General features: G+C 41.4%; 1 protein-coding gene across 1 annotated transcript in view; it reads right to left on the reverse strand.

Annotated features, from left to right (window-relative positions):
• The window catches only part of enox2 (ecto-NOX disulfide-thiol exchanger 2), an 86,062-nt gene that overhangs the window by 43,896 nt on the left and 21,347 nt on the right, over positions 1-20,819 (reverse strand). The window contains exon 3 of the mRNA XM_061079189.1: positions 8,752-8,883. Coding sequence (XP_060935172.1) covers positions 8,752-8,883 — 132 coding nt within the window. The remainder of the gene's footprint in view (positions 1-8,751; positions 8,884-20,819) is intronic.

Raw genomic sequence — 20,819 nt, forward strand, 5'->3', positions numbered from 1 at the left:
TAACCGCACTTCTCTCTGAGCTTCAGTCTCTGTTGTCTCTCATGCGGGAAAGCTGAAAACACTGCCTGGTTAATACTTCTTTCTTGTACAGTAACATGCATGAGCGCACATGCACACACACACACACACTTAGCCGTTACACACATCCTCCTCCTCCTCTCCACATCTCCTTCAACACATACTCTTGTCATTATTTCCCTGGAGGTTCTTTCAACAGTAATGTTTAGAGCTGCCCCTCGATCAGGAGCTGCAGGGAGATTAATAAAAAAAAATACGACATTTGATTGTGTGAAGCTCCCGGCTCTTACTGTCATCCTCCTCCACCCTCCGCACGTTTTCTCTCCTGTCAGATTTCAAGGGTGAACGTCCACCCCAGCAGTGAGCGTCGGCTGGGAGTTCGGAGAGGGACATAGCGGTTGCTGAGGGGCACGCTGGGTAATATTCTCTAATGAGGCAAGCTAGCCACACCACCTGGACGCCAACCAGTGGCTGACGTCTGCCTCACTGAGTCACCCACTTTGCATTTTCATGAGAACGTCTCTGGCTCTTACGGTCGTCTGCGGGATGGAAATAAAAACTCCTTCCTGTTTATAGAAGGTCTCCCTATTCACATGCATCTAAATGAGAAACCACTTCCTTATGCCGCCGTCTAAAATCCATCTTCTTTGTCTGACACCTCAATACTCAAATATCCATAGCAAATCTAACCTTTAACAGTAACTTGCCTTCAATCTGCCATGGATAGAAATAACTGACAGAAAGTCCCATTTCAGTAGCTCTATAACTAGTGCTCTATTTTTTTTGCCAGACGGAGTGTATATCCAGAGTAAGGCATGCCTTTGCCTCTCCACTCTGTCCGCCCACACTCCGCCAAGAAACCTCTGGCGCCGCACCAGTGCAGCTCCTGAGCAGTCAGCAGAAAGAGTACACAGCATCCAGGCCAAGAATTTGGGAAACGCTAAGGGCAAAGGAATGACTGTCATCAAATGAATTTCCTGATGTTGCAGTGAGCTAATGTGTGAGAACCAGAAGGCCCTGATTCACATATATCTCTGTGTGTGTGTGTGTGTGTGTGTGTGTGTGTGTGTGTGTGTGTGTGTGTGTGTGTGTGTGTGTGTGTGTGTTGAGATGATTGCTTATGAGGCATCACACAAAGTCACCGAGTTTTCATATATTCCACTGTGGGTATTGTGTGTGTTTGTCTGTGTGTGTGTGTGGGGGGGGAACCGTGGGGAATGGATGAGGATGAGTGGGATGCAGCAGACAAAGGAGTGGCTGTTGATTCAGGGGGCGGTCATCGGTCCACGGAGCCTGCTTATCTATTCTCCAGGGGTCTTGTGTTTGTGTGCGTTTTCATGCATAAGAATGTGCATCTAAATTAACTCTGATAAACTTGCAAACACATGTGTGTAAGAAGCTAAATGATTCTCTAGTGTGTGTGTGTGTGTGTGTAGCTGACATCTTTTGTTCAACACATCATCCTCTTAATGTTGTATTTATATACACTCTGAGGCCCGACAGTACAATCTGTTGCACTGACAATGATATGGTTTAATTTTCTTAGAACTCAATTCATTCAGATCTTTATTACTGAGATTTACGATAAGGTAACAAGACGTTTACCTTCACTGATAAATTTGGCACAACTTTACCAAAAAGTAACAGCACAAGAGGAAATGTAGAGAAAACTAGAATTGCACTCAGTGCCACAGTTAAATTCACCAGATCCAAAGTTTAATTTGGATTTGCACCAAAAAGCATACACTCAAATATCAGTCCCCTTTACAGGCCTGATTTTTCAATCAAGATCCAGGACTCAATACCTAACAAATCAATAAACCATCTTATCTCACAATGAAATGAACAATATATTTCTGGATCCATTCCCGGATCCGGTAGTTTTTTGTATGATCCAGCTAACTTACAAACAACAAACTAAACAAACAAACCCAGATGAAAACCTTCTTAGCGGAGGTGATAAAATAAATAATATTTACAACAACAGCATCATTCATATTTTAGACATGTGCAATACATCCCTTACATCCATATTTATATCATACATGTGCAATATGTTGATTCAAGTATTGTCATTAGTGTAAAATATGTGCAAAACACAAAGCAATTATTTTACAGTGGTATTGTACATGATATTGAGATATTCAGGTGTTTCACATTCTTTGTTCTTCCCATTTGTATTCAAGAGTCATGCAGGGTATTGAAAACACCGCTCAGTGTCACGCAGTCCGACACAACATCATCATTATCGTCTCAATTCTAAAAGGAAGAATTTAATTAACACATCTATGATGGTGTCAGCAGAAGGTGACTCATTTAATTCCTGCATATTTTTCAGATTTTCAACTAATTGTTGTTTTGTCACATCTGAAATGCAGCAAACTCCTGCTGGTGTCGATTGATCAAACAAGACTGAAGAAAGGAACTGGCTGCATCTATATATAAAATGCAAGTGATTTCAATACCGTCAAGATAAAAACCATCTTGGGAGGTCACTGTTTTTCAAAGCAATGCAGGAGAAGGAACTCTAAAGCTTTACATCTGGTTTCACTTATAGTCTGGACGTGCTGGAGAGAGCTCCGCTGACGGACGGGGAAATACATGTGAACACTCCTTGAATGGGATATTCTCTCTGTCTCTCTGTCGAAGATGTTGGAACCAGATGTTGATTCCTGTGGTTGCCGCTGGGATCTTTCCCCTTCCATTCTCACAGTTAACACTATGTCTGGGATTTTACTTATCAAGTCTGGAGCTCGCCAACCATATGGTGTAATGTGCTGATGACATTTTGAGATTCCAAGGCGTCTTCGCTTTTAGCTCATGTGAGAACTAGACACGAGAATCCATGTTATCAGTCAAAATGTTACCTGTGATAATCACAAATATATAAGTAGATCTACTTTAACCTGTTTTCAATTGCATACAAATCCAAAATACATTTCCAAAACCCAGACTGTTTACCCCAATCTTCCAATTTTCACTTATCACTGTATCTCAGGTCTGTCTCTTTACAAGTAAACAGAGATTCACCTTCCTATTGACATCTCAAGGGTTTTAATTCCTTTAAAAACCACAACTCCGCCACAGAGTCACTGCATTAAGTCCGTACACAGTCTGCAGAATAGAACCAATTCACAACGACTGATACTGATCATGTTAACTATGATGATAATAACAAAAGATATGATCTCAGGCTACAGCTGCAGCTATTATGAGGGCAAAGCACACGATCAATATTTCCTTCACAGACACAATGGGCTCCACCTTCCCCATCGCACGTGGGTCAGGTTCCTGTGCACTGAGTCTCGCCTGCTGATCGATCATGTGTCCCGCAGGTTTCCGTCCTGCTGGTTTGAAGTTTACCCTGCTGGCTCCTCCCCCTCCATCTTCTTTGTTCTTCTATCGTGAGCCAGTCATAAAAAGCTCCTCTACCTCATGAGCTGCTCTGCACTTTATTCCACCAGTCGGCTACACTGACTGTCAGTTATTCAAGCTGCCCTGTCAAAAAACTACGCGACCTGCTCGGCGCCTTGGCGTGAAGGCAATTTATGTAAGCTTTGGAGTTACAGTATTAAACCGACATTATACAGCGCTGGGTCTACAATTCTTTTAATGGGCTTTCCAAATCAAGTAAATTCCATTTTCATGTCACAAAACCTCAAATTTGCTTCAGAGGTCGGCACAAACTAACTTTATTTCCGAGTCTATAAGTGCAGCAGAAGTGCAAGTAAAAAACTTTAGGTAAGGGCTCCTGCTAGATTACTTGAATGTGAAAGTACTCCGTTTATCTGCTTGATTTCCCTGCTAAAGATAAAAGTGATAACTTTAAAACGAGTCAAAATCCTGCCTGTGTGTATTACAGACTGATGTTCAGCGTTGTGGCGTCTCAAAGGCTTTTAAACACATTAATCTATTATTCAAACTTGACTTCCTGGATCTTCTTTCATTATCTCACTGCTGGGTTTAACAGCTTACCCTCCACAGAACAACCCTGTGTTTCAATGATCTCAACGCACTATGCTGTTTATGGTCTGAATGCTAGCTTTGTAACAAGATCAACTCCACAAAAAACAACAACTTGAAACTGTGAAAATGATCTCCGAGAGAGCAGAAGAGGACGAATCCCTCTTTCAGGAGGGACATACGTGGAATGGATATCATGTATGCAGAGGAGATAGTTGAAGGTTAAATTGCAATAAAGAGAAATGGACTGATAATATTAAACATAATGTTGACTGTTGAGGAATTTTTATTTGATGGTAAGACACATTGCAATGCCTGAGTCTATTCTCCCTCTATCTCTACCACAAACATATTATTATAACTTAATAACATACACAACCATCGCCCAGTCAATCGATGGATGCGGATGTGCATTAGGCTTTTTGAGGCTGCCGAGAGCTGAAGGCTCTGTCCACAGAGTTCTGTTTATCCAGCTGTCTGTCTGGATAAATCCACTTGACCGGAGGTAGAGAAAAGACTCGGTGGTGAAGAAATACATTCTGGGCTCACGGTGGATGAAACGGAGGCAAACTCTAATGTTGTAATGAAAGCACAGGCAGTGTGTTACTCTGAAACTAACATAACAGCGTGAACCCACATGCAGGAACCACACGGCGGCGCGTGTACGTGTGCACAAACAGTAGATCAAACAGCAGAGATGCTCCGGAGAGAGAGACACTAAATTCTCCTTTGTTGTTTAGAGGTGAAACAAAGAAGAAGACAAACATGATGTTCAGTCATGATGGGGAATCAATAACTAATCCAGCAGGATTACTTCAAAAGGCACAAGGGGCTCTGGTAGCGAGCGCAGCATGGCAGTTTGACACTGTGTGACATCAGGTTAAAGTGTGTGTGTGTGTGTGTTTGTGTATGGCTTTGTGCTCACAGAGACTTCAGAGAGAGTTCATAAGGAGACTGAGAAAGCACTGAAAAAGTCAACTAGAAGGGCACTTCGAGAAAGGGGACCATCGCCAAGGCTAACGTGCTATCACAGCTCCACAAAATTTAATGGAAGACGGTTCAGTGGTTTTTGAGTGATCCTGCTGACAGACAGACCAACAGCAATGAAGAAATAGCCTCCTGGGCTTAAGTGTGTGGATCCTATGTTTTCTTATACAGAAATAAATTGTGTTTAAAAAATGGGATTGTTGTTTAGGACCGACCTTTTTTGTTGTTGCTGTAAACTAAAAAAAGACGCAAAGCAAGAGACACAGCGCTTGCGTTGATCTCTTCCCACTGACACATTTCTCCTGGGGTTCAGGAAGTACAGTTCTTTTGGCTTAAGTGAAGTGAAAAGGGCACGGGTTGAAGACACAGGCCTTTGAGTAACTATAATGTGGAATAGATGAGTAGAGGGACAATAAGACATTTCTGAAATGTACATATCAGAAATAGTTTTCTTGTTCATCGGGGAGAGATAAACATGTCCTGATCATTTGAAATGAGCTTTCATTTACATTAATAATACATTACTATAATTACTTGTCAGCTGCTGAATCTAATACACCTTCGGTTTACAACATTAGCAGTTTGAGCCCAGATGAGTGTTTAAGTGCAGACTAAAGCCGTTCTGCTCTGCGCGGTGCAGATGAACAGCGTTCTGATGTCGCTCTGCAGTCGCTGACTCAGCTGTAATGAGACATGAATGAGATGCTGGGTAATTAGGGCCGGTGAGGGCGGGAGGGGGAGTAGGGACGGAGAAAGGGAGAAGGGAAGGGAAACACCAGATGTTTTGTGGCGATTCGAGAGAGGGGACATATCCGAAAGTGCTGGTGAGGGCCGAGGCTATAAGACCCTGTGCTCCCCCTGGTTTACTCACACAGGACAGTTTCATTACCGAGCCTGATTAGAGCCCAGGGTTGTTTGGGAGAGTACAGACATCTCCCCCACTCCCATTAGTCTGTAGTGCATTTAGGACAGGACAGTTAGCACCGGTGAATGATGCGTGATTCCAGTACAGCTGCTACAACCTTCAACTCGATGCCACGATCGTGTCGTGTCAGGATTACCGGAGCTTCAGACTCATGGACGGAACTCACTTCACCGTCTAAGTCAGGGGTGTCCAAACTACGGCCCGCGGGCCAACTGCGGCCCGCCAACCATTTTTAATTGGCCCGCATCAATGTCTAAAAATATAATTTATAAAAAATAAAATTATTATTTTTTTTTTTTTTGATACTCAAAATTTAGTAGCGCTCAAATGGCACTAACTTTAAGCACTTTGTTTTGCTTTATGGTGCCAGGCTTCTTTGAGAGGGGAGAGGCCGGTGCATGCTTCTGCGTTTTCCGGTTTCAGGCCCCATAATACCGGCAGAAACCAAGAAAGATTTAGAAGAACGGATATGGACCAAATAGGAGAGCACTTGGCAGAAGAGATCTGAAAGTATGACCACTTGTATAACCCATCACTGACTAAATACAAGGACACGCAGATGACCTGCAATTTCTGGAAGGAGATCTCGGCTGACATCGATTTGCAGGTCGACAAGTGTACAAAGCTGTGTAGAAAGATCAGGGACAAATTTGTCCTCCAGAAAAAGTAATAAAAGTTCGACAAAGACTGCCACACACAAAGAAGGTCTGGTGAATTGCTTTGCTGACTTGCTAGCTGTCCCTCAGAACGCCACCACGCCGCCACGTCCCCCCGCCCTGAGCGACGCGACTGTCAACAGTCCACTCCAGGGCAGGGGGGGTTGGCGGTGCAAGTGGCCCAGTCCTTGGTATTTTTTTCTGTATGTGGCCCTCGGGATGAAAAGTTTGGACACCCCTGGTCTAAGTTCTAATCACGTCTTGGGTAGTAAGAGGTTAAATATTTCTCCCGAGATGTAAATGAATATATTCAAACAACACAAAAAAAAACTGATGTTTAAAGAAAGTACGGTACTTGAGTACATGTACTTGTTTACTTCCCACCATCTCAAACACCTGTAACATATTCTTCAAGGTCTCATTTTCCTTCTTAACTGCACAAACACAGTCTTGACTGTGACCGATACGCATGCATCGTGTTGTTTGACTGGAGGCAAGAACCGTGTGTGTGTGTGTTAGTGATTAAGTGTAAGAGCAGATTAATTGACCTCACCAAACACCAGTGCAGGTAATAACATCATTAATTACTGCTCTGTATTTATTTGTGCCAGTTTAAGGCCCCTGGCGTTGATGATGCCGGATCACTGGCGTGGCTAAATAACACACTTCAAATGGATCAGAGCCATTATTAATGTGTTTAGTTACACCTGTTTCAAACTCTGCTGTAAACAGGACCTTTAAATACAACACATGAAGTTCACTGCGTTTCACAGCTGATATCTGAATGTTTCATGTCTTTATCACATTGTTTATATTTGACCCAATTAGTTTTGATAACACATTGGAATTTAGGGAGCAGGCTAAATAATTTTGTCTGACACATGTACATCCTGTATGTCAGCTGCATATACCGATACTTGACATTGATTGCTTTGTAGACGGGCGTGTTGTCAATTCTGCTTTGGTGATTGATAACTTTTTTGTATAATGTGCAAAGAAAAAGAGTTGTATTACTATTTGGATGGAGAAAAATGGATAAATTCCCAGTTGGTCAAACACTAAATTATCAGTGGTAAAGTGTTCAGGCAATCCTTCGAGCCACTTCCTCTTTTTCCTCTTCTATTGTTTAAATTGTCTTAGCGTCCTGCAAACGGTCTAAAATCCAAACTCACAGTGGCAACGACCCGAACCATGGTTCAGTTTGATCCAGACAGAGATCACCTCCTGTTTGGACTAAACTAAAAAGTCAGAAGGTCCAGACCAATCCTGGTAGGTGTGTAAGCTTCCAAAGAGGAAAATGTTACCCTCAGTGACTGACTGCATCTACTGACTCTTAAGTGAGTGTGTGTCCAGTCTCCATCTTCATTATCATTAGGTTCAGTTCCTCTGCTTCTCTCTATCTCCGCGGAAAGCTCTTCTACCAATTGTGTCTTCTGTCCTTTAAAGGAAAGTCTTTGTTTACCAATGCTTGAAATATGTGTGTGTGTGTGTGTGTGTGTGTGTGTGTCCGCGCGTCAGTTTGTTACCCTTAATATTTCTCCACACGCACACGTACGCACAGGCGCGCACACACACACACACACACACACACACACACACACACACACACACACACACACACACACACACACACACACACACACACACACACACACACACACACACACACACACACACACACACACACACACACACACACACACACACAGAGCCTGGCATATTTCAAATATGAAAGTGCATTTCAGCTAAGAAGTGGGAAGTGATTTATAAAAGGCTTTAGGGAAAGGCTTTCTACTGAGGAGGGAGAAAAGACACGGCAGAATAACTCTTCAGAGACGGAGAGTGGGAGGGTGCTGCTGAGCGTAATGTTATAGATAGCGGAGCAATCGGTAAGGATGAATATTATATTGGCAGATCAGAATACAGTAGCGCAACCTTATGCTTACAAAATGCTCCTTGAGGTTTTTATAGCGGAATAAATACGATGGGAATTTCATTGTTTTAATGCCACATTGTTCCAGGCAGTTAAATTTAATACTTTTGTCATTGAAGGGTGCTGAGCTCAGCTTTCTAGAGTCCACATTACCTGCTTTAATCATTTACATAAAAGCAGATATGTGGCATGAGGAATATATACATGTAGATACATAGGTAATGTACGCATACTCTGGTTTGGCAAAGCAGTGTGCGGCAGTGTGGTACCTGGCATCAGCGGCTGTCCTGGGATTCCAATAGGAGGCATGCCCAGGTTGTTCATGGCTGTGGCCCAGGCGTTGGGGTCGGACATGGGCATTGGTATCGAGTTGGAGTCCATCGTCATGTTGCAGATCCCTTCTGCAGAAAGACACAAGAAGAAGTCATCAGCATTCTGGGTCATTTCAGATGAGCAATCGTGTCACAGCAAAGACTGGGGAAGAGGATTGTTTTTAAAAGTGATGATGTCGTAGCATCTCCAGACATCTTATCCCTAAAATCTTTCCTGTAAGTCGGCGTTAGAGAAAAAGAGAGCGGAGGCTTCTGTGACCCTGCATTAGACTGACACCACAGAGATTTCACTAACACTGTCACTTGAAACTATTCATCTGGTGGTGCTGTTTCTGCACTGAGGCTCAACAGCTGGGCCTCTTTCTGTCTTAGTGACCTCAGAGACAACAGAAAGACAGTCGGAACTAATTTACTGTGACAAAAAGGTTTAACATTGATCGTAAGGTGGCAGAAGCAAATTAAATATTAGCAATGGATAGATTAGAATACTCGAAATGTGCATTAATTAATACATCAGAGACAGATATGAAAAATTCCCTCAAGGTGTTACTGACTGAGTGAGGGATGCACACCCGAAAACAAAATGCCTCCAGTCGCCGGCACTCAGGCATAATAATGGAGAATAAAACTAGATTATCATGGCTCTATGCACAAATGCTGATGCTATCAAACATTCACCAGGCGCTCTCCCACTAAACCTTGCAAAAGTTGTAGAAACTTGACAAAAGCACACTCGCATCATCATCTCAAACTCACAACCCACAGACTCATGGTTTTCTGCCAAGCCGTGCACAATAAAGCAAACAACATTAGATCCCCATAATAAAAAGCCTGCGGTAAAGTCAACGTGAACAAATCATACATCCACCGGCGGCTCATTCTTCCCATCTGCAGTCTATTTCACAGCTCTAAATGCTCTTTAATTCTCTCCTCTGCTCGACCTCTCTCTCTCTGGCGGACCTGTAAATTGCTGTGACTGCTGGCTGAGCCAAGCTGCCCTCTCTCCTGATGCCCGAGCTAACACTGCTGTTGATAATGAGAAGCTCTGCACCCTGAACACACTTCACACCTCAGAAGGTCTGTGGCGACGCGCACTGTGGAGATAACACTCCGCGCCTGTCTACACAGCAGCCACTGTACCGGTGCTGGTGTTCAGACACAGCTGGGGATGTGTAATAATTCTGTTTGCCTCTTTGCTTCCCTCTCTGAGCCGCTAATTTTAGAGCTTTCTGCTGTTGCAGCCATAGAGAGGCCTGATGAAGCCGTGTCGGTGTGTGTGTCTGTAATAATGCTGCCGACAACGACTTCACTCTCTCGTAAAGTAACACAACCCCTTTTAACCGGGGACACTTTCCAGGACTAAAAATAAAGGAGAAGAGAGGAGGTGTGGATGGATACACTCAGGGTCTGACAGGAGATTTCTTCAGTCTGTCTAAGCTCTCTTATATTGAAATATACAACTGGGGAAAAGAAACAATAAACAAAAAGTTAAGTAAAATCAAATTAGGATCTGGGTTTTACTCAACAAAATAAGGAATGCAGTTACACGTTGGCTATTGGAAATATAGGGGGATTACTTAGTTTTTCCATTTCAGTAGTTTGTTATAGTTTGTGATGCTCGTTTATATCTTCATACAATGATACTGATGTATTTGTTTTAACGTATCACAATCATGGGGGAAACAACTACTTCCATTGTTGATAATATGTATTTTAAATAAAAAAGATTATCATTAAATGTCTTCCAATCACAATTTCCCACAGCGACTTCAAACTGCATATTTTGACCAACCCATGATATCTTAGCCATTTGTAGTTAAAATAGAGAAAAGCATCAAAGCCTCACACTGCTGAGCTGGAACCAGTAAAAACTGGAACCAGTTAACTTTTGTAAAAGCAATCGCTTCTTCATCTTTTTGCAAATATAAGCCAGTGCTGATACATGGTTGTTTTAGTAGGTCCTTTAGGGATTTAAAGAAAATTAACTATACTGCAATATATATATATATATATAAAGATGTTTTCCATTCTGCTCAACCTATGACTACGACTAATACTCCTTTGAAATGAAAAAGAAAATCCATATTTCCATCTGCCCTCTCATCTAATCTAGTGAATTGAGTGAGTGAAAACACTAGGCTCTCTCTGTCTTTGATGGAAAAACCACTGCACAGGTCAAAGACTATTGAGGAGAATTCATTTCTGCTCCTCAATAGAGAACACAGTACCTATTGATTGTGTGGCTCACATCCAAAGCCTTGTGTATCTGACTGGTTTGGGTCACAGATGGTGAAGTGTAGTGTGGGAGCCGGGTCAAGTTAACTCCTCCATAGTGGCCCCCTTGTCCTGTTGACCCTCAGTCTGGATTGAAGTCCTCTCTCCTGCCCCCTCTACTCACATTCAGTTAATGTCTCAAATATCAGTGTCATTCTCCTACTCTTCATTGTGCCAATCTTTGTTCTTTTCAGGTTTTTTTTTGCTACCTGGCCTGCATCGACTTGACCCCCCCCGTCCATTGTCTCACCTTGCAAACACTCTTTCCTCCATGAATCAATTAAACTTTTCAGTCTTGCAGCTCCGAGCGTCAATCATTGAGTGCTTTTGATTTTTTGTTCTTCAAAGTGACCTTGAGGGCAGGAGTCAGCCGTGGCTCGCCTTAAAGGTGCCATCCCACACCATGGCATCAATATATGGAGCTGCTGGAGGAATAGCAAACAGCTGCTGAAGAGATCAACACCAGGATGCATTCATGTGGAAGGACAGACTCGGGCGCAGGCATAAGAGCAGCAGAGCCAGAAACAATTCCGCCGATGAAAGGAATCAATATTGGTAAATATTCTAAAATGAAAACGTGGATCTGAGCACTTTGCTGCTCTGAAGCCAACCGTCTACGAGGAAAGAAAGGTTCCTAATTGAATTCCTGACTTCATTGTTTTTATTTCCAATGTCAGAGAAAGTTAAAGATCAATGGCGACAAGAGAGAAATAAGTCAAATTATATTCAGCTGTTGGCTCAATTTAACTTGAGCTCATACAAAATGCCACAACTAATTATATAAACAAAACAGTCTAATCATGTGAAGCCAAGACCTGATGAGACAGACAAGCCCAAAGTAGAGCTCTGCAGACCTGAGATCAACACACATAAATCTGGTTAAGCCGGGACAGATTTGAAAAGAGCTAGAGGTCGTCTCTTCTCATGGGATTTTGGCGTTGCAGTCTCTAAATGTAGTGAGGTAATAATTAGGAATCAACAGGCTAATTGTTAAAATAATACAGTATAGTTTACACAAAGTATTACAAACACAGAGGTCATAAAGTTATTGGAACCTTCGATAGAGCTGGTTCTGTTGATGAATTCTGATGATCATTTAATTGATGAATGCTGACCATCAGTGAATTGTTCAGAAATAACTGTTTAGGAAAATCTGCAAAAAAAAATGTCAGTTTCCATCTTCTCAAATGAAAACAATATTTTTCTCATTACCTTCTACTATATTAAATGTGTTTGGTTTTATATTGTTGATAAGAAAAACACAAGTAGTATGGCTATGTCACCTTGTCACCAATTTGCTTTTTGTTGTGTTTTTTTCAAATTTCAGATTTAATTTATCAGGAACATAACGAAAATCCTGAGGGAAATTTAAGTGCATAAGGACAATAAGCCAGAAACTTATGATAAAAAGTGACAAATAATATTGGCTATGCTGTTTGTTAAGAGAATCGCCCTGAGTGCAAATCTACATCAGTATGGCTGTGATGATACATTTCTATGTGGCTATATAACCCATGGCAATTAAAGCGATGGCAATGTTTGATTCAGCCGGGGTCCAGCCCAGGCCGAGGGCTGTCCTGATACTCGGTCTCTGAGGGCTGTAACCAGCCTTTAGCTTCCCTGAAAGCTCCCCCAGGAGGCAGATAGGAAATTAAGTCATTTTAAGGCCCATTGGCCGTAAGCCCCAACAGCAGGCAGGGAGACGCTCGGGGCCATTTAGTCCAAAATGCACATGGTTGTACCAGCTAACTACAGGTTTATTACAACCTCTGGAGAGCAAATAGCGAGAGGGAGCTAAACAAGACAAGAGACAGCAGTGACAGGAGAGCAAAGAAAGGGTCACATTTAGTAGATGGATGTGATGCTGACAAGTCAAAGTGAGGGAAAGAGCAGTGAAGTAGAGAAATGGAAGCAGCCTCATACTGAACTTCTCAAGAGTGCAGCAAAGAAAATAGCACAGACTTAATGAGAGTCATTACCACAGAGTAGGAGCGGCACAAAACTAAAATTATTGTATAATATAAGGGTATTGCTGAGCACATTGTGCCTGAGCAGACAGATGAGTGTAATTAGGTTTCAATACATGTCCACTGAGCAAAGGGAAAAAAATAAAAGTTCCAGCTATTTTTGCTGCGACTTTCTGATTCTTGGGTCTAGAACACAGTATTTGAAATAATGTGTGAAGTGTCCATAATTATGTATGGAAAGCACATAGTGGGGGAAATGCTTTCAGTGCAAAATTGCTTTCTGAGAGTGGATGACCTTCATGTTCTCCTGAATGCGGGTCTGTGGGTTTCTTCGGTCTCTGTGTGTGTTCCTGTACTTATATCTTTGTGAGGACCACTTCAAGCATAGACCCTTCAGAGCAAAGACATTTTGACCAGTCCTCAGTTTTTCAATGGGCTGTTTGAGGGTTAGGACTTGGTTTAAGGGTTAGAATAAGGTTTAGGCATTTAGTTTGGATAGTTATGGGATGTAAGATATCAATGAGTGTCCTCACTAAGATAGAAGCACACAGTACACTAAATTCCTTGCACATGTTTGTGTGTGTGTGTGTGTGTGTGGGGGGGGGGCGGGGAGATAAAGGTCAAAAGACCTTCAGGGTCATCTGGAAAAAGGAGTCTGATCACAATATGAGAGGAACCTATAGAACATTAAGATAAGACGTATGTGTGAGTAGAAAAAAAAAAACCTTTTGTGAAACAAGCCTGCACATACACACACACACACAGTGAGACACTGTCTGTTTAATAATGTATGACTGCCCTTCTCTCCGCTTCTTTGATCTGTTAATTAAGATAAAACGGGTCGGGGTCTGCTGATTAGTCGTGGCACAGTAAAGACTGAACCCAGTGTTCTACCACACCGCGTCTCATTTAGGTCCGGGGAAAAAACTACAACAAAATGGAGATGTAAAGATGACTGAAGAGGCCTGAAGACAGCCGGGCCTCGTGAGGAACAAGAAAAGACAAAGTGCTAAGAAACTCCCTCATTTCCTTCTAAATCACTTGGATAAATTCCGACATATATAAAAGAGTTAATTAGATCAGAGTTCAGGAAGTGCAACAGGGAAGGCTCATCACGTACATGTTGCTTGCAGGTAAAAAGCAAAGTGTTAAACACTGAAGCTGAATTCAGTTGGGATTACATTTGCAGGAGCTGATGCTGCAGAATCAAAAATTCTGTGTGTTCCTTTGTAATTTCCTCATAATTCCGAACAGCATCTTAACCGTTATGAACCCATGGCACAACATGTGGTCTGTAAAAGACGTGGACGTTCTGCGCAATTACTCACACCATCCATTTCTGGCCTTGCTCCTAAGTAAGCCCATCTATTTCGTAGGTTTTTTGTCAATCACATTGGCAAAACCCTTTCACACACCGAGCAGCGTGTCCTGCTGATAACAATCACACCACTAGTTGAACTGAATTATAGGTGGACCAGCGAACTGCCAACAGGTCATTGGGACTGAAATCATCACGAAAAATAACCTACGTAAGAGTTGCAGATTTAAATCACTGACCAGTGGAGCTGGTGTTAGAATCACTCCACCTCCCTACAGCAGACATGACGTTAAGTCTGAAAAAATGAACTTTGGGCTGAGAAGCAAAATATTCAAAATATTTTTTACAGACACGGACTTAGGACCTCATCAGGTATAACGTGTTAATGCACGTCTGTATTTGACTGGTTAGTAAAGATCAGCAACAGGGAAATCTATAATTCAATGTAACAAAAATGTGAGTGTCAGACCTCTCTATGGAGTCCCATTATAATCTTTTACTGTGTTACTCTTATCGCTTACTTATACAGAGTTGATTTTAAACACTAGAATAATAAATAGGTAACATTGGGTTAACAATGTTATACCTGCGCCTGACTGTAACATCATAACTGAGACTAGAGGAGTGATGGTTTGTATGGTGATGTTAATGTTTTGGAAACAGGCTTGAGACGATTTCCTGCACATAGAATTTGAATAGTGCAGACCCTCCTCCACATTCTGTGCTGCCTTAAAGATCTGACCATGCAACCAATTCCACTCAGCCCTGCCAATAACTGTGGAAAACAGCTGCATACAAATAGATAGCAGAGTTCCTTTCAAATACATTACTGACTTTATGTTGCCTTTTGTGTCCAACAGGTGACCGTGGATTCAGTAAGAGGCGGTGGAGGTTGAGAAATCAAATTACTACCTCTGAAATTAGATTGAACGAACTAAACTGGGCACAATGCACATTAGAGGTGACTGAAACGCCTACATGATAGTGAAAGTGTAACGTGTGTTTGACCCATATTACAGCTCAATCAGGCTCATTAAGATTACACTACTTGCAGGAGTTTGATGAATTATAGTCTTCACTTGTTGCACATGGTTAGTGAATCCAGTCAAGCACTAGAAACACATAGATTTAAAGGAGACCTCTCAGTCGTTATCTGATCAATCGACAGGTCATCCCAGTAAACACCACATCAAACTGCCAATCACCACAAACCATCAATGGTGATCAAACAGGCATATATAGCCAACACTTACTTTATTTTATCTTTATTTCCTACAGTCTAATGTTTGTTAAGCTATAATTATACAGCAACTAAGAGTAGCTTTCTGTTTTTGAGGTGGTGCAAACATTCACCCACCTCTGCAGAGTCCTGGATCAGACAAAAGCTGCTCTTATTACCAGAGTGTTTACATTAATCCTGATAAAATCTTCTTTAATCCATCCCAACAGATGGTCCACATTAAGAGGGATTTAATAATAACACTGACACAATAAACCAACTTATTAAAGCTGCTCTGTCATGACTCTGACTGTCTGTGCGCAGCATGTGCTAAATGCTAAATGCCTAATTTCAGCTCCCTAAGTGAGTTTAAGTGCTCGGTTTGAAATCTGCAAATGCTGCAGCTGCAATAATAATTAAATAATAAACTGCATGACGAGACCCGGCTAATAACTGAAACAATGCAGTGTAACAATAGTGGATATCAAGAGCTGCAGATACTTCCCCTGATATGACCAAAGTTTTTCTTGAACCATGAATTTATAGTATTTAAGAAGGAATAACAGCAGAAGACAAAGAGGCAGAGGAGACATCAGCATTTATCTCACTGAGGAAGAAGATATCCCAGAGCAGATTAGTTCTAGTAAACAACCTCCCTTTCTTTTGCCTTATCAGGTGCTGCTTTTATACAAATAGAGCAAAGGCATTTCTGTCTGTGTGTGTGTGTCAATGTTGTCGAAAATGAACATCTGTTGGTGGACAGGAGCATGACTCCTCCCTTCCTTATCGGCCACAGAGAGGTGACAGACAAGAACAGAAGAGATAACTCTGATATGGGGGAAAGGGCCAGAGGGGGGGGGGCATGGGGGGGTTGTCTGTGGAAACAATAATAAAACAAACAGGCAAAGCTACTGAGTAAAACTGGAGTTTGTTGCAGGTCGACTCAGACGACCTGCAACACTCACTGGTGAAGTTTCTAAAACTCTAACGTTCTACCATCGCACAGATATCAGTTCCCTAGATATGGTTGATTTCTTGTATCAAGGTTGATGCAATAAATGGAAATCAAATGTCAAAAAACGCAATCTCAAAAGAGTATACAAAATTATCCTTGTTCTGTTCCTTTATTTGGATCTGTGCTAAAATGTAATTCTTCCACCAAATGTCATGGAAATCTGTTCAGTAGTTTTGCTTAATCCTGCTGACAAACAAACAAACAAACAAACAATATAACCAACAAATGAATGGGGTGAAAACATAACCTCCTCGGCGTTGCGGTAACGATCCAACTACAGCTTCTTCCACAGCTTTCTGGTCCCTTCCCCTCCAGAGCCGCCCTTTAAGATCTACTTCTATTCACAAATTATCCCTGTTGTCTCACCTTCTCCATTTCCTCCTCCCATCTACAACTTTAAGTACAGTTATCACTAAAATACCAACATATTGGTTGTTTTAACAGCTTTTTCTTGTATTTTTAATGAAAGTCTCTAATTCAATCATCCGGCTCTTTAACTGAGTCACTGACTGAGATACAAGCAGGGACACTAACTGCATGACCGGGTACAGGAGCTGACTGAGTGTACCATTGATGTTAATGACGTGAAGGAACAGCTCATGCATGGGCTGCTGCTGCTGGTTCCCTTTTGTCCAGACTGACAGCAGTGACAATTTGTCCAGTCACAGGGAAGCTCGTTCTGTATTTCTGTCACCACTGAGGGATAGAAGTAACAGTTTGTTTGGCAAATGAATTTGAACAAGCACAATGAATCACTGGAGCATTATATAGCATAAAGCTCAATTGTCATTCGCTGGCTTATCAATTTCAACGTGCACAATGAACCAGCGAGGCGCCACATTAAACTGTGTGAAGCTAGACACAAAATATGCTCCCTCGCCATTTCATTCCAAGTAACCTATCTAACATTCACAATGTAGCCAATAAAAAAGAATCCTATGGATCTCATTACTGAGCAGAAGAAATTGCTTCTCGTTTTAATGTGCACATGATGTACGGCATCTATTTCACTGTACTGGAGGGGGTAGATGAGCGACAGTGGCAGAGAGCATGAATCTGAAATATTTCTTTTTATTATGGCTAAGCTGTCACATCAGTAAATACTGATTTGTGAGGAGGCGATCTAATACGCTGTGTGGGACAGATGTGAAGAAGCAGGCGCCATTACCAGAGCAACAATCTAAAGAGGAGAGATGAAATAGGCAATTTGAACATTTAAAATGGAAAAATAAATATACTGGTTGTGAATTTTGAAAGCACCTGAGCCACTAATTTAACAGAGTGCACAAAAACAAACAGCTCTAACCAGACGAACAACATTTAATCCAAAGCGCATTTATTTCACAAGCTACCAGGGATCAATGAAGCCTCGTTTTTGTTTTTTGGGCAGCTCGAATAGACAAGTGTGAAATTAGCTTCAACACAGTGAACCTCATCAGTGTATTGACAGAATGAGCAGCAGGATACAGAAAAATATTATAACATGTATTCACTTCATAATTTACTAGCCCTTAGGTTTAAAACCACAATTTACAAGTTCGAAAATAAATATTTGGTATTTGTGGTTGGAAAATCAAATCAAAATTCAATTACAGAAAGGAAGCACAACTTAATCTCACATGTTTGTATTAGATTTAACCTGGACGTTTATATATTCTTTGTTTTTACAACAAATTTTTGCTATATACATTTAGTTACTGAAAACACCCCTCGAGTATTTAGTTTAATTCATCAATCTGCTCATGACAGGGGAGGCTTGTTTAGACAGATGTTAACGTGTAATGTTGTACTGTTGAAAGATGTTGGCGAAGATTTTTTCGGTTCATGATATTACACAAGCAGAGCATTACTGCAAGACTGATCCTAGGAGAGCTTTGCTTCTTCACTACTTCAGGAATGTGGGTATAATGCATTACCATGTTCCGTTTTACCATTTTCCAAAGGAATGTATTTCACATGGTAAGATTATGAGAATATTGCATATATCTTTGAAATGCATATCCTGCTTTTTTGGGGCTCTTTCTCTACAACTGCAGAAAAACAAGATTATGCATTGCAGTAAAATAATAAAAGACAGTTTGGGACAATGTGGTCCATGTACCCTTAACGCCAGACATGTATAGTCCCAGTAAAACGATCAACATGTCACCAGGAGTCCATTCGTTTCTTAAAGAGCTGAGCAATCAGTGGAGCTCAGCCAAGTGGAAAAGGTCCAGAGAGACTCCGGCCCTTCACCGTGTTTGGACTGGCTGAGACACACGACCCTGTTCCTGTTGACCGGGCTCAGTACCACTGTGGCCTGCACTGTGTCACTTTCTGTGTGTGGTTGTGTTTGTTTGGCCCAGCAGCTTCAAAACAAGCCAAACTGTTTTGGTGCAGATCTTTAGCGTTGACAGGAATCAATGTGACAACCACAAGAGCAGTCACAGATCACTTATTGCTAAATGGTGCACAGACGTTGGTAACACAGACGTTAGGACTCCAGATTGTGACAGCCTCTTATACATTCTCAATTTTATTCTATTCTCACGGATAAAAAAAGTCAATAAAATTAATAAAAACTTGAAATTGAAGTGTGGGTATATTTTTCAACTAAATCTATGGAAATCTTGATATAAGTCCAACATTATGCAACACATCTGCTAAAATATGAATTTTAAATATCTTCACTGAGACAAATTCTGCTTTGAAGTGACCATTAAAAACGTATTACAACTTTAAGCGTGCTAATTAGAATAGAAATGGAACCGAGCTCCTCTCAAGAAGTCATTGGGAAAATTTCCTGCAGTGTTTGAATAATTGCACAGTAGTATGACAGCAGAAAGAATGAAAGTATATGTTGTAACAGAATAGATAAATTTGCAATGGACATGCTCACTTTCAAGTTCCTATTGAGACTTTGAATCTCAGTGCGGAACCAGAAATGTTCCCATAGTGAATTACAAGGACATACATGGTTGTTAATTAAATAAGAGCGCTTGGGTCATATATTTGCTGTATTAATTTAACTGTCTCTCATATATTATGCATTATGTCAGAAAGTGACTTCATAAGCAATTCAAGTGACTTTCAGCTCTTCTGCACGATCATCCGTTCACCAGGCAAATCGGGAAAAACAGGCAAAACATCAGTTATCTAAAGATTTGACAAGTTCCCCTAAAGTTTACCTCAATATATACCAATTCCACAAGGTAAAGAACGTAGCACTAATACAATACGCTTTCAACAAAGAACATCACAATACAACAGAGACTCTGATACCACAGAGAAAACATTCAATATTTCTGTGTCTCCTGCTGCCCTCACAGATTCAGCAGCAGACCAGTGGAGTCTGAATGCACCTGCTAATGAGCTGTATGAATTATTATGGGCAGATATGAGGGACCAAAATAAACAGCTCGGAGAAGGCAGCCTCGTATATGCCCTTACTGTTGCTCTTCCACTATATGAGCAGATTCAGCCTCGTTTGAATCAGAAACCGGAACATAAACAAGATTCATTACTGAGGAGAAGCTCAGGGTCCATCTAGTGGGGAAAGACACATATAATAGTTGTTTCAATCTAGTTTCTGTTCTGCAGTCGATCTGAATAATATTCAATCGGCAGAGATTCCCAGAGATGAGACAAGTAAACCCCCCAGATCCTGATGCATCTTGTCGTGTTTCCAATTAATTTAGTTGATGATGGCCTGAAAAAATCAAAACATTTTTTTATGTGTAAAGTATCAGTTCTGCTCCATCACCCTGAAGGTTGAGCTTGTATTTCATAAAAACTTTATCAGTTTACATCGAACGTCAGCAGAGATTTGTTTTGTGTCAGGAGGGCTATCGGCTGTCTCCTTTATAGAGACCTGCTGGAAACCTCCAGTGTATGAAATGAAATGGTCAAGTGTCCACTATCCAGTCAACAGTTGACTATATTAATAAGAGGGTAAATACAAAATTCCACAGAGCAACAAGCACAAACTAGAGTTACTGCCATGCAGTTGAATGCATTCAACAACCAGTGTAGTATCAGCCTATATGCTTTGTTTTTCCAGACTCAAATAAGGTCATTGTGACCTTGACCTTATGAGCACCCAAATCACTTCAGTTAATCTGTGAGTCTAAGCCATCATTTGAGTCAAGTTTGAGAAGATTAGCTTGCGGCGTTCTTAAGATAACGCGTTCACAAGACAAAAAAGGGTGCTGTGATGTCACAGTGATCTTGACC

This window comes from Limanda limanda, chromosome 10 (genome assembly GCF_963576545.1).
Source record: "Limanda limanda chromosome 10, fLimLim1.1, whole genome shotgun sequence".
NCBI classification, from domain to species: domain Eukaryota; kingdom Metazoa; phylum Chordata; class Actinopteri; order Pleuronectiformes; family Pleuronectidae; genus Limanda; species Limanda limanda.